This window comes from Colobus angolensis, unplaced genomic scaffold, assembly GCF_000951035.1.
Source record: "Colobus angolensis palliatus isolate OR3802 unplaced genomic scaffold, Cang.pa_1.0 Scaffold374, whole genome shotgun sequence".
Taxonomy (NCBI): domain Eukaryota; kingdom Metazoa; phylum Chordata; class Mammalia; order Primates; family Cercopithecidae; genus Colobus; species Colobus angolensis.
This window is the reverse complement of record NW_012117088.1, coordinates 258,463-273,049: the sequence shown is the minus strand read 5'-3', so window position 1 is coordinate 273,049 and position 14,587 is coordinate 258,463. Positions and strand designations below refer to the sequence as shown.

At 31.2% G+C, this 14,587-nt stretch overlaps 1 protein-coding gene across 2 annotated transcripts in view; it reads left to right on the top strand.

The window, feature by feature from the left end:
• The window catches only part of NDFIP2 (Nedd4 family interacting protein 2), a 73,052-nt gene extending 58,674 nt beyond the window's left edge, over nucleotides 1-14,378 (top strand). The window contains exons 5-8 of one of the 2 annotated variants that reach the window (XM_011953836.1): nucleotides 1,985-2,049; nucleotides 6,665-6,731; nucleotides 9,320-9,425; nucleotides 10,820-14,378. In XM_011953836.1, coding sequence (XP_011809226.1) covers nucleotides 1,985-2,049; nucleotides 6,665-6,731; nucleotides 9,320-9,423 — 236 coding nt within the window. In that variant the 3' untranslated portion in view covers nucleotides 9,424-9,425; nucleotides 10,820-14,378. Of the gene's footprint in view, nucleotides 1-1,924; nucleotides 2,050-6,664; nucleotides 6,732-9,319; nucleotides 9,426-10,819 lie in introns of both variants that reach the window. The other variant, XM_011953835.1, reaches the window with a different exon arrangement.
• Nucleotides 14,379-14,587: the final 209 nt, after the last annotated feature.

Genomic DNA, 14,587 nt, shown 5'->3' with positions numbered 1-14,587 from the left:
AGTTTATTTGCTTGATAAGCATAGATTTGTTTGTCATCACTACCATCTAGTGGCTGGTTTTCAAATTGCAACTTGCTATATTTTCCATGTTTCTTAAATATCTAATAGCTACTGTGGGTAAAACGGTCCAGAAAAAGATTTTATTTTTAATGTGGTTTATTTATAACTTAAGCATGTCACGTTACATAACTTGCACAAGTAAAATTACAGTGAATATCAATAAGACTGTTTCAATTAAAACCTTTTGGTGGTTTAATTCTTTCCTTCTTTATTTTTAGTGTTTTACCTCATATAACCCTAAAAAAAGTTTACACTTAATTTTGGTGAGATAATTGTGTATTCTTGTTCAGAAAATGTAAAAGAAGAAATGTTTGTAAGAATGCTTTTGCTCTCAAAATCCTTTTCAAGTGTTACCATAAAATGCCTCAGATACATGCATAATATGCGTATCTCTGATCTTATTTTTAAGAAACTTTCTAAGAGAATGGAACAGAATTTGGTTATTTGCCAAACACTAGAAATGAAAAGTTTACAGATAATTGACAGTCTATGGAAATGACCTTAAATTTTAGTACTTTAAAATGTAATGGGCTCTTATTTGATCCTGTTTAGAAAACTTTTCTTCTGAGGTTTAGCCATTTGTACCATGTGTGAATCTTCACATCAGCATGCCGTGGTAATAAGTAATCACCTACATTATTCTCATTTTAGACTTGAGGGAAACAGAAAGAGAAGATACTTGTAACTTTAAAAGAATTAGAAGAGTGTTTTGAAATGTGAATTCTGATTTGTAAGAAATTGCCAAACTGTCTTCCAAAGTAGCTGTAGTATTTTGCATTCCCACCAGTAATGAATGAGAGTTCCTGTTGCTCTGTATCCTCATCAGTATTTGTTGTTGATGATTTTTTTTTTTTAAGACATTCTAATAATTTGGTGATGGTATCTCATTGTGGTTTAATTTTATTTCCCTAACAATTCATGTTAAGCATCTTTATTCAGTTCATTCTTTTGAACACCTACCATATACAAGTCAAAAAGTTACAGTTTTTAAAGGGGTTATCTGCACACTACGCATCTTGGAAAACAAAATTTGATGACTTACTCTGTTCATGAAAAGTTGTTTTTTATATAGCTTTTAGATGACGTTACATAGCATAAGTAAATCCAGAAAAGGAACGTCTAAGAATTGTAATTACAACTGAAGAAACCCATAAAGTATTTGTGAAGTATTGAATTTTATTGTTTTGTTTACCTTTTTTTTTCTTTTTTTTTGAGCCAGAGTCTTGCTCTGTTACCCACACTCCAGTACGGTGATGTGATCTTGGCCCACTGCTACCTTCACCTCCCAGGTTCAAGCAATTCTGTCTTAGCCTCCTGAGTAGCTAGGATTACAAGTGCCTGCCACCACACCCAGCTAATTTTTTTGTTTTTATTAGAGACAGGATTTCATCATGCTGGCCTCGAGCTCCTGACCTCAGCTGATCCCCCTGCCTCGGCCTCCCGAAGTGCTGGGATTACAGGCGTGAGCCACTGCGCCCGGCCTGCTTTTACCTTTTTTAAAAAGCCAATTTTGTTGGCTGTTTGCTTAGGCTGGACTTCTTGCGTGGAACCACATGTGAGCTACATTGTGATCTGCTTTTAAGCTAGTTTAAAACTGCAGTTTCAGCTATTAATGATAAGCTTTCAGGAGTGGATTCCTGTTGGCCAGACTGACGAGAAACCAAGCTTACCCATTTGTTGATATACAGTATAGCAAATAAGCTGTTTGCAAAAACTAGGCTATAGTCTATAAAGAAGGCTTAATTGGCAGAGTTAAAAGAAAGGGAACTGCTGTTTCCATTGAACAATGAAATATTATTGATACGTCTATGTTAATTTGTTTCCAAATTGTGGTTTATAAAATAACTGTTTCTGTTACTTTTAGTGGCATTTATTTTCAACTGGCTTGGATTTTGTTTATCTTTCTGTATCACCAATACCATAGCTGGAAGGTATGGTGCTATCTGCGGATTTGGCCTTTCCTTGATCAAATGGATTCTTATTGTCAGGGTAAGTGTCTTGATAGCCTGTATCTCTTTTATCTCTAAAATGAGATGTATGAAATTTTCTATGTGATTCATAAATGGGCACTTTATTTTCATGAATTCTGTTATTTCAAGGCTTATTCTTAAATCCTATATTTAATCATTATAGTGAGCTCTGCAGTATGAACACTTTATAACTTTATCATATGAGAAGTTGTTAATATAGTGGAAAGAACTTTGAAATCATAAAAATTTAAGTTTGAATCTCAACTTTTTTATATGTCTTTTAACTTTATTTAATTGTTCTGAGCATTAGTTTCTTTATAATAGGCTGATGATACCTGCCTTGTGGCATTTTTATGAGGTATGGAAATAATGTAATTAAAGTACCTTATCCAGTTACTGCACAAATATATGTGCTCAGTAAATCATGGCTACTATTATTGTGATCTAGTGCAGGTATGCCTAAAATCAGTTAAAACATAAAAATTTCTCATTTAGTCACATTATCATGAACTTAAATATTTTCTCACTCTTTTCTTTTGAAAACATTGGGAGCTCAAAAGTAAAGGCCTATGAAGTGATTATCAGAACTCTTTTTTTCCCTCATGCTTCTTCTAAGCCTTCCTTATTTTCCTGTTGTTCCCTGAAGTCACCCTCTGCCTTCTTCTTATCATTTACAAGATAGTGTGTAGGGAGACAGTGATAAGTCCTTTTCCCCACCTTAACAACTTTTCTAGTCCCAAAAATGTTTTCTATAAAAATTGCTTAGGCATTAGTGTTGTTAGCATCATCTTCCCTCAGCTCTTTACCTTTGCCTTTTGAAGGCCTCTGTTCACTTCTTTTTACAAATGTTTCTTCCTAGTTTTTTTTTCTTTACGATAAGATATAGGAGAATGATCAAGAATGGCTTTATTTATTGTTTTAATACGTCTTTTGAAAAGTTACCTACACATTTTGAATGCTATTATACAATTAATAAAATATATACATTCTACATTTAAACATTAATTTCTTATTGAATGAGCCAAATCCTCCTAAAAGTTTTAGTAGAATCATAGATCAAATGTATTAGCTTCTCTTAAATGTTCACTTTGATAATATATCTATATTACTAAGTTGATTTAAAAGTACCTGTTACGAAAATATTAATGTTTATAGATGTGATGCATTTCTTCATTATTTTAAAACTTATAGCTTCCATGGTTTCAGTAATCCATAGGTTTTGGTTATTAATCAATTAATTATTGGTTGGGACCTATGGACTGGTTTCTTCTAAGAAAATTAAAATTTGAGCCATCGTAAGAACTATTCCCTGACAATTTATTGTTTTAGTTTTACTGCAAAAGATGTGCAGTGGGTTCCTAACACAAGTATAAATCTATTAGGTGTTACAGAACATACAAAGATAAAGACACAATCCGTTCCCTTATAGAAATTATTATTAAAATACCTCAAAGTTGGGCCTAGATAAGTCCAGCGTTGATTATGATACTATTTAAGCACTATTATTCAAATGGGATTCCTCATCTAAATCACAGAACATACAAAATGATATGAGGACTATTTTCTCAATTCTCCCAGTTAGTAAATTGCTAGTATCATTCTAGATGTATAAGAAAGAAGTTAATGCATCCTATACAACTTATGCCCTTAGAGTATTGCAGCTTAATTTTCTCATAAGAACCTCAGGTTGAGAAGGGATTAGATTATCTAGTTATCAACTCTAGTTGATGTGATAAGATGGGGAACTTATATTCAAGGACTGGAGTTTCTTACAGTTTTGTAAGGTATATACTGTCATCAAGTTTAATCTCCAGGACTGTTTAGTTTCCCTTAAAATACTGTTACTGAGTTAGAGTTAATGTTATGCCTTTAGTGTGTATTAAGAAGTGTTATAAGAAAAGGATTTTAAAAAATCTTTTGTATAAAATAATAACTGTCATTCATTTAACCCTTAGTGTGTGCCAGGCATAATTTGTTACAAATAACGAGTTTTCAAACTTTTAACTGTATCTCTGATGCTGGTGATGATCTAGCCATTTTATTGGTAATGAAACTAAGAATAAAAAGAGTCTAATAATTTGCTCAAGGTCTCACAGTTGTTTTTCTTGTGGAGACAGAGTCTCACTCTGCCACCCAAGCTGGAGTGCAGTGGTGCCATCTTGGCACTCTGAAACCTCTGCCTCCTGAGTTCAAGCGATTCTCCTGCCTCAGCCTCCAAGTAGCTGGGACTACGGGCACATGTCGCCACGCCTGGCTAATTTTTTTGTATTTTTGTAGAGACAGGATTTTACCTCGTTGCCCAGGCTGATCTCAAACTCCTGAGCTCAGGCAGTCTGCCAGCCTCGGCCTCCCAAAGTGCTAGGATTACAGGCGTGAGCCACCGTGCCCAGCCAGTCCCACAGTTTTTAATGTGAATTGGCATCTACCTTGGTCTCAATTCATCGCCTATGTTCCTACTTCTGTACTGCTTCTGTTACACTGTATTTTGACTTTTACTATAATGCTCCAAGTAAAACATTCCTTTTAGAGTTTAGTGCTGAGAGAAAAGTTTTCCCCTAAAAACCTGGTGTTTCCTTTCATTAGACAATAAGTAATTTATAAATCATACTGCTGCTGTCCATTTTGTGTCTGAGCTGCCATGAACCTCGGATTTTGTGTAAATATCTTTAGCCTAGGCTTCCGATACTACTTCTGTCTAAGGTTTTTATTATTTGGTTAAAAATACATATGTGTTTTATTAAAAACTAACAAATTACATTTCGAAAGTAGGATGTAAACAATGAAATAGTGATGATGTATTAATGTAATAAAATCAGATGAATTCTTAATGTTCATTAATTTATTTTCCAAAATTTGATTTCTCTAGCCTGTGACTGGCCAATCAACATGAGTGGTTTACTTATATTAAAAAAAACACAACAGTTGGCTTAGGCTTATGATTTTAGTATTTTAAAGCATTTTTGCTAACACAGTAATGAGTCCAACATTATTTTATCCTTTTTATATAACGAATCCTTCTCTTTCAAAATATTTTGGTGAAGAAAGACTGTTCTGGCTGTTCAGGTTGCCTGTTACTGGGTAACACGCAGACATTTAAAATAAAAACATATTGCCTTGGTTCTTCATTCTTTGTTGTTCTTGAAAAGCCTTTAAGACCTATATGAAAGTGTTTTATTTCTAACTGTGAATCACTTGACTGAAAAATAGTATAGTACAGTCCTGTGTAAGCTGCATCTTTTCCATTTCAAGTCCCTCCTTCATTGTACACGTATTTTAAAGATGTAGGTGTACGTGGGATCTCTGTGTTTAGTAGTACTTTGAAATTTTAAATCTCTGAAATTACTATACATTTTTAAAAAGTACTATAAAATATAAAACATGAAATTACTGTAAATACTGAAATTACTATAAATGATTGATTTATTAATTAGAAATACTTCCTGAGAAAATACTTAAAAGGCTATAAAAAGTAGACTTAGGTAATCTTTATTTGATATGCTTACTAAATAACATTATTTACAATTTGTAAGCATTTTTTATTATTGCCAAAGCCTAGGATTTTTAAGCTTATATGGAAATTACCAACAAATAATTGGAAATCTTTACCTATAAAGTTACAAATACTTTTAATTAATATCAGATTTGGGAGCAAGTCTGCATTTAATGAAGTCATTTTTAGTTACATCAGATTCAATTTGCAGGCCAGTGGAAACAGGGTGGGTAAATACAAGCTAATTTTTAATAATTTTAGAGTAGGTTATATTAAACACTTTTAAAAAAATAATCATTTGAGGCATTGTTTTAGGTGCTAAAGTTATCTGAAGTAACTAAAGAAAATCAGATTGATTTTTTAAAAAGCCTTTTAAAATTAATGAAGTGTGATGTCTAGAGTCTAATCAAGGAAAAGGTAACTGTGTCCAATATCATCAAACTCTGCCTTCCATCTGCCTGTTCATATTCCCACACCACAGAGAATATAAAACTGTCTGCCATGGCCACTAATAGGAACTGTTGAAATGCCACTTTAAGGTTCATTTAGCTGTTCTCAGCTCACTGTTGGGAACTGAAAGCTAGAGCATCTAGTTTGAAAATAGAAAGACTCTAATGGGGGTCTTTATGCACCTAGTATTTTTGGCAGTGATTAGCAGTAGGGAGTGTACAGAAGGTCAAAAGCTCTTCTTTTTGGAGGTCAGCAGGATACCCCCATCTGATAAGATTAAACTAATGTGGCTTTTGGTGTTAATATCTGAAGCAGCAGGTTGCTATAGTGTGTTTGGGATGGTAGTTGTGGTTTTAAGATTATGAAAGAAGGACTGACGTGAAATTTTTAATAAGAAAATGTGTGATTCAGACATACAACATTTACTTGTATTTCTTGCAGGAAGTTTGAAACTGGTTTTTGTTTCCAAAATACTTCGTTTAATTTTTTTTTTTTTTTTTTGCTATTGCATAAGATGATTTTTTTCTCAAATAATTTATATATATGTATGCCATTAAGTGTTTTTATATTTCCTTTGTGCTATTTTTAAGTGTTAAAGATTATTTGAGGTAAATCATTCTGAAACTGAAGATAATCTATGATTTTCAAATTCAGGTATACAAATTTGGTTAATATATTTATGTTCACTCCATAGTTTTCTGATTATTTTACTGGATATTTCAATGGACAGTATTGGCTTTGGTGGATATTTCTTGTACTTGGTAAGTTTATTCTTAATGTATTTAGTTTAACTTTGATATTTCCAAAAACTGTAAATGTAAATAAACTATGGCACAATTTATGTGGAAATTATTTTTCTTCTGTAAAATTCTCATATTCAAACACATCATCTCACATTTTTAAACTATTCTACATAGCACTACAGATTTCTTAGATTTAAAATCCAGAGGCTATCAGTGTAAAGAGTCAGTGGTGGGATGATCATTGAATGCCACAAAATTTTAAAATAACAACGTGATAAAAAAATTGTCTTAGCATTTATCTCAGAAAATATACACAAATAACTTCTTTTAATGATCTTAGGAAATTTGAGAGTTGGATAGTTTGGTTGTTCTATCTATTCTCTTATTTTTCGATCGTGGAAACATTCTTTATGCTTTTGAATTGTGCCTTGAATTAATCATTAATCAGCCAGGCATAAGGAAAGGCTTTATGTCTAATGATCACAGTACTTCTGTTGAGTTGTCTTTCTATAAGGCATGTCTTTTTATTAATATTGATGGAATTTTATGGATTTTCAATTTTTGTTCCCTTTTGTTTTTTACCTTCGATGTGAGATAATTAAGTTAATCATTAGATCACATTATACCTTTAATCCACTTTTCAGATGTATTTGCTGACATAAGGAATACATTTTGTTTCTTGTTAAGATTAAAAGCCCATGTTTCACTCAGAATTGTACCAGAAAATAACAGCATTTCAGTAGGTGGCAGTCTTCTCTCTGAGTTTTTTATTTAGTCGTACTGTGGGATCTTTTGGGAAACAAATTATTGTTAGATAAGGTCACTTAATTCTTTAATAGCTATAGTGAAATTATTTTAGTGTTGTGACCTTGTTGAGATGCATCTGGAGGTGAAGCCAGTTTTATATTGTTGTGTTCTAACTGCCTGAATGCCGTGTTCTTTATTGAGTTTCTTACCTAAAAGTGAGAAGGTTTATAAAGTCTGTTAAGTATTTAAGTATATTAAATGAGTACATTTGTGTGTGTATATATATTATTTAGAGATTGGAGGAATCTTAGGGAGGTTAGTGTGGGGCAGAGTAGAATACAGAGGACAATGCCGGTTCCACTTCAGAGCTGTAATCTAGTATTTATTTAGGGGAATGTGAAAATGTAATAAATGATAAAAATGTTGCTCTCACATATGCTGAAAAGAATGTTGAGCACTTTGTAGAATGCTCAGAAACAGTAGCCACTGAGTGATTGGTTTTTTGATATGAACTGGGAGACTTCTTTTAGAAAATGCCTGAGAAGTCAAATGTGTGTTAGAAAACAGCAGCTTTAGAGAGAAAGGAAGGGATCCCACAAATAAGTTGGTTTACATTTTGCAGTAATATTTTTACATTTGGATAACAGTATTACTATCTTTGAACAGCATCTGGAAAGGTATGAGGGTGGAATTCAGAAGGAGTCCCAAACAGAGGGAGTTAGGATATGGGAAGCAGATGCAATTGGGTTTAGCTGAAATTTATACCCTTTAAGTCATCATTTGTATCTCTCTTCTGCCTTTCTTCTCCAATTTACTACACACATGCTGCTTTTTTTTAGTAATTTGATTATTGTCTTGCAGTTGGAGTACAAATTTAGTTTGAGACTTTATATTTTAAATTCACAAACTCCTTTTCCTCCTGGTGAGGAAAGTCATACACATACAGTAGATATCTTCTGTTTTTGTTTTTGGATCCCCCACCCCAATTTCCTGATTAAAAATTTACTGGGGTTAATGTTTCCCTAAGAATCATATGCTTAAGTATTTCAAAGGCTTATACTAATAATGGTAATGTTTTATGTTGATCTAATATTTGTTATGTGACACTTTAGAGAATTTCACAGGTATTGCTTTTTAAATTATTAAATATATCTGTGGTTATTTTAAAATACTACTTTACAAAGGAGAAAACTGAGATAGATATAAGAAGAATCCCAAATAATCTAAATCATTAGAGTAACTGTCTTCCAAGTTGTCTTTTCTAACTCTTCTTAATTTTTTATTATGTTAATTTCTTATTATTACTTCAAAATAAGAACTCATAATTGAAAATATGTGCATAATGCACATATCTTCAAATACAGATTTCACAGATGACAGGCACTTGATACTGCTATACAGGCTTATTGTTTTTTTCCCCACAGTTATTAGCAACCACGTGTATATTTTTCCTTTTTATGTACTTTATATAAATAACTATGTTCACTCAGTAGTTATATTAATTGAAAAGATTGAACCCATGGGCTCAATGGGGGTTTTATGAGTTGAATCAGTTTAAGTGCATCAGGTAACTTCGCTATTTAAGAAAATTACTTAAATGTATGTTTTTATGTAATTCTGGATTTTTATAAGTAGATTTGCTTTAATTTTGTTACATCTAGGCTTAATAAATTGAAAAATTTTTTTCCTTGTGACAGAGTTTATCCTTATAGTGTAAAATATATTACAGAAATGAATGGAAATCTGCAAATAAAATTCCTTAAGCCAAGAGGATCTTGTTCATAATTGTCTACTTTAAATTTATCTTGCCCCTTTCTGTATAAAAACATAGTATATCCATATTATTTCAACCTTCTCAGGTCTGCTCCTTTTCTTCAGAGGATTTGTTAATTATCTAAAAGTCAGAAACATGTCTGAAAGTATGGCAGCTGCTCATAGAACAAGGTATTTCTTCTTATTATAGAGGTAAGAAATATTAATCTGTGAACTCTGCCTATTCCCTTTATGTATTCAAATTTACCAGATACGTGTTAAATGCCTAATGTGTATTCATGATTTTTACTGTTAGCATATTTAATATTTTTTAATGCTGCTAATGGTCAGCTTATTGAAATTTAATAAGTCATAGACCTTTTTAGGTAACTCTTAGATTTTTAAAATTGAATTTCATAAATTTTAATTTTTAAAATACATAACGAGTAAACTGAAATTTTAAATAAGACTTTAAAAACTTCGCTGTAAAGATTAACCATAGAATGTATATGAAGTAACCACCAGCACGAAATTTGAAGGCTTGAAAAACAACAAAATAGGACATAGTACTTGAACTGAAGGAATGGGCATTTTTGTATAAAACAATGTGAAATTCACATAGACATCTGGTGGAAAAAAAAATCTGTGATTGAAAAACAATTTGTCTTGCAGTCCTTTTAACAGTCTGGATCAAGGAATAAAAGTCAGGTGAAGAAAATAGTTCTGTTATTGTTTTCTTAATGTGTGCTAGTTTTTATCAACTATGAAGGCTACAACTTGAATAAGTAGGAATATGAAGAAATGAGTAGAAGTTGTCTTACTAGTTATCCAGTGAATTTCTGGAGGCCATGGATATAGTAATAGTATTTATTTATTGTGCAGCAGGAGTATCTTCACATAAAGTAACCTCATACTCCCTATTCTATTTTTTAAAGCAAGTACCATATACTTTATGCCTATAAATAATGTAAATTGATAAAGCATTTGAACTGCATAACCAAAATGTCTACTAGTACTTAACTTCTGAATGTAGGACTATAAAGAACAAAGTGTTTCAAGTTTACTAAGTATTCTTTTTTAAAATAAATTGTATGCTTTGTGATTTGGTTGCTTACATTTTATCATTTATGTAAGTTATACATAAGCTTATATAATTTACTTATTTCTGCTAGAGTACTATGAATACACTTGTATTTCTAGATCATGTTTAAGTATCATTTTAAGTGTTCTATTAAAGTCTCCCCCAACCACTCCCAAAGAAGTCGCTGTCACTTTATTTTAACAAGCAAAATATTTTCGCAAACAGTGGCATTAAGAATTTGTCAGTATTAATAATAAGATTAAAAGGCAAAGTAATTTTGCTATTTTACTAATTTGTGTGGTTATCTTTTGTACATTTCGAAGAGTGTAAAATACAATGCAAATATTTTCTAGATGAAAGTCTGCTATAGAAGCCTTACACTTTAGAATATATTCTGATATATAGACTTTATCAAAAGAATATTATATACTTGATGTAATTCTTCTATAAAATGTGTTGTATTATACTATGATTTAGATAAAGACAACTTAATACATTTTAAGACTAATTCCTTCTTTGCCTCCAGACTGCATCAACCTGACATTCCTTTCTTATACCAATGTGAAATTTCCAGATCATCTGTAAACCTACAACTTTAATAGAAGACTACTAATAACAGAAGACAAATTAGTGAAGAAAAGACGGAGCTTCAAAATTGAATGGCAGGGTGGTTTACGCTTACAAGCCATTTCTGTTCATTCTTTAAGTATCTGTATTTCACTTGTTTTGCGCATACGCATATGTGCCCATTTGAGAGATTTGCGTATACTTGATAGAAACCGTAAAGTTGTAGCAGTTAAGTCCAGTCACATTTGGTTAATCAGTGTTTGATATAATTGAAAGAGTTGAGTGGATAAACAGTCTTCCAGCTTGTAAATGCCATTGACTTCTGACCTGACATTTAGTATAATAAAAATGAAATTATTAACCATGTCTAATGATTTAGTTTCTGGCTCTTAGGCTTATCTGGTAATTCTACACATGAAACATCTTTTGTTACATAAGTTTTATTGAAACCTGCAGTGCTGATTATTAGAAAGATTTGTCAGATTTTTGAACATGACATTTACATTATTATTTAGGAAAACTCTTCCTGTAAATACATGCGTAACTTACTTTCTGCAGTGTTTTCTTAGAAGTTGTGTCCAGATAGCTTTCATTAATTTTAAATTAAGTGAACTAAATATATATATGTATATGTATACATATATATACACACACATATATATATATTTAGAAACCTGAGTGTTAAAGATAGAATTTGTTTTAGGACAAATTTTAAGAAAATGTGGGAATACCAAATGTCCTTTATAAGATAAAAAAAAATTTTTAAGGGGCATACTAGTTTTAGGGATTTTCAGATGAGAAGCTGGGTTTTTAGGATTGCCCGTCTTGGAGATTCTTGCAGAAAGAGATTGTATTAGGTATTATATTTATTTCATTTAAGATAATTTTGAAAGTTAATTTTCTAAATAAGATAATTCTCATTTGTGTTTGTCTTTTACAAAGCCAATAAAATATCTGTCAGTATCATTGTAATAATTTTTTTAGAGTTTAATTTGTAAAACTTAGCAAATAAAATCTTGTACTATTAATAGCTTCTTGCTTTATGACTTTAGGATTAACTTGTAAAAAACATATCCTGAACTGAGATATGCAAAACACTCATTTTCAAGTTATGGAAATGTGTTTGTGGCATATAGGACTGTGGGGTCTGTGTGTGTAGTGAGAGTATGTAACCATTATTACAACTGGAAGTTAATTTACATTCATAAACTACTATGTTTCCCATCTTGCAAATCGTTTTATGTCTCATCTGTTTTTCCTTTCAGTTATATCTTTGGTTTTAAATACCAACATTTAAAATGATGGTATTTTATCTTTTAAACTTAAAAATTATTTAATACAGCTATATGGAACGTATAAAATTGATTTCTTATTTATTATTAGACATTACTACTAAAAGGTACATCTAACTATTCAGGGACATTTTTCCATTTCCAAAAAATAAAATTTATTATGCTTTATAACCTCTTCTGTATTTCTCTGTATTTTCTGATTGTTTCATTGTCTTTGATAAATAAAACATAGTTTAGTTTTGCTAATATAGCCTATTTTTTGTTTTGTCTCATTCAGTTTACTTTCCTGCATAGAATTTTTATTGTTGTATTAAAATTTTTATTGTTGTATTAAAGTACCTGTGTTACAACCCTTGAAGTAAGACAATAGCATGGGGTAAAGAAAAAATATTTGGTTTAGTTGCCTAATTTGGAAATTAATTAAAATTAAACTATACTAATAACATATTCAAACTCATGCTGTATCTCTTTCATATTAATTTCTTATAGACCTATACTTTTTTCTTTCAATAATTTTTAAATGAAATTAAAGCTTTGCTACATGGTAAATAATGACTAGGAAGCTTAGCTATCAAACATTGACTTACTAGAATTTCATTTTAGCTTTTATGGTATATGTGCTTGTTTTCTGAATATGGATATGGTACTTTTGATCCAGCATCAAAACTTCACTTTTTGTTTTGACTTTTTCCCCCTAAATCTATAAGGTTCAAGTATACATATGACTTAATCCTCTATAATTGGCATAATTCAGTGGTAGCCTTAAATCTCATCACGTAAGCAAGGGAATCAGAATGTTAATGTTCAAGAACTTAATGTTCCCTTCAGATATATCAAATCCTGCATACTTCATTTCCTGTGACCTTGAACAGCTGCTGTTGTGTTTTGGGGATGCTTGATCATCTTTGCACTCTGCCTTAAAGATTGAAAAATCAAAACTCTTGTTAGGGTATCTAAACATTTTTGAGTGTGAACTGGGGATTGGAAGTTAATACAAAAATTTTTCAAATTATTTCTATTGTAAATGAGTAAGCTGGTCATGGCTAGGATAATCCATTTTCATGTATTTATGGAATAAACTGAATTTTAAGGCAAAAATACACTTTTATATATGGTGTATGCAGGATAGATTTTAGAAACAGATTAAAATAGAAATGCCATTACATTTGATTAAAATGAAAATCTCTGCTTAATATAAAAAATACTAAACTTTAGCCTATTATTTTAAGTCTATGAGATATATTTCATTTTAGACATGCCTTTGAAGTTGTTCACATATTTTTACCTGCTAAAACAGTATTATTTCCAGTAAAATCTCTCCTAACAGGAAAAGTGGAGTTCAAAATATCCAGTTGGAGAAAAATTCAGAGTTCCTTCATTTAATATAATTTTTTTCATCTAGTATGCACTATTTCAAGAAGTGCAAAAGGTAATGATAGTGAATGTGACACCGTACTTAACTAAGGTAATATATATCCTTAGTTTGCTCAAAACTGTCCTGGTTATTCCTGTTTTCTCAGCTTAGTAGTGCCTCATGGTACTCTCAAAAGTGTTCTAATTTGGAGGATAAGTTATATGATCATCCTGTGTATAATTGTAGACCGTACCAAGAAGCGACTACCTTAGCTCCACTGCCCTTTGAGGGATGGAACTGGGGTAAGGGTAGGAGCCAGTTATTATTGCCACAGTGTTTTCTAATGAACCATTTGGCCTGTAGAAGAGAAATAGTATTTTTTTAATAGTTGTATTTGAATGATTCCAGCTTATGGTAAATACTAAACTGAATGGCTTTTATATTTTTAACTGCTGTTAAATGTTATTTTAGCATTTATTAGTTGTTTAATTCTTCAAATAGTCATATGAAATATTAACATATATTTGATAAAGGTCAATTGTTAGATGATAATGTGCCATTCATTATCATAGGAATGTCCTTGCCCATTTATAAAACATGCTGGCATGTATTTTACTTGTTAATAAAGTTGTATAGATGTGGAAGTGTGAACCTGTGATGCATCCTTTTCAAAATCAGTTTAAGATTCACTTATTATCACCACTTTGGCCTCACTAAACTGTTTATGTGACAAACCTTTCAAGATTGGAGATGAAAACAACACTTGTGCAATTAGGTTGGAGTTTAAACATCTTTTAACTTCTCAGTTATTATGTATGTCAGGAGATAAATTGTGGTTGTAATTTTAATAAACACAAAATACCAGCTTTTTGAAAATAATTTGTTCATTTCTACTTTGTAAAGTATCATTAGTCACGTAGGTCAGACCTGCTTGTGGGTGTGAATTCTTATGTGGGACATAATACCTAACATGCAAAAATTTCCAGCAAGTAAATAAGAAAAATAGAAAACTCATTTCATACTTTTAAAAACATGTTTTTAAAGTTTATTTTAAGCTCAGAGTATGTGCTGCTTTTACTTT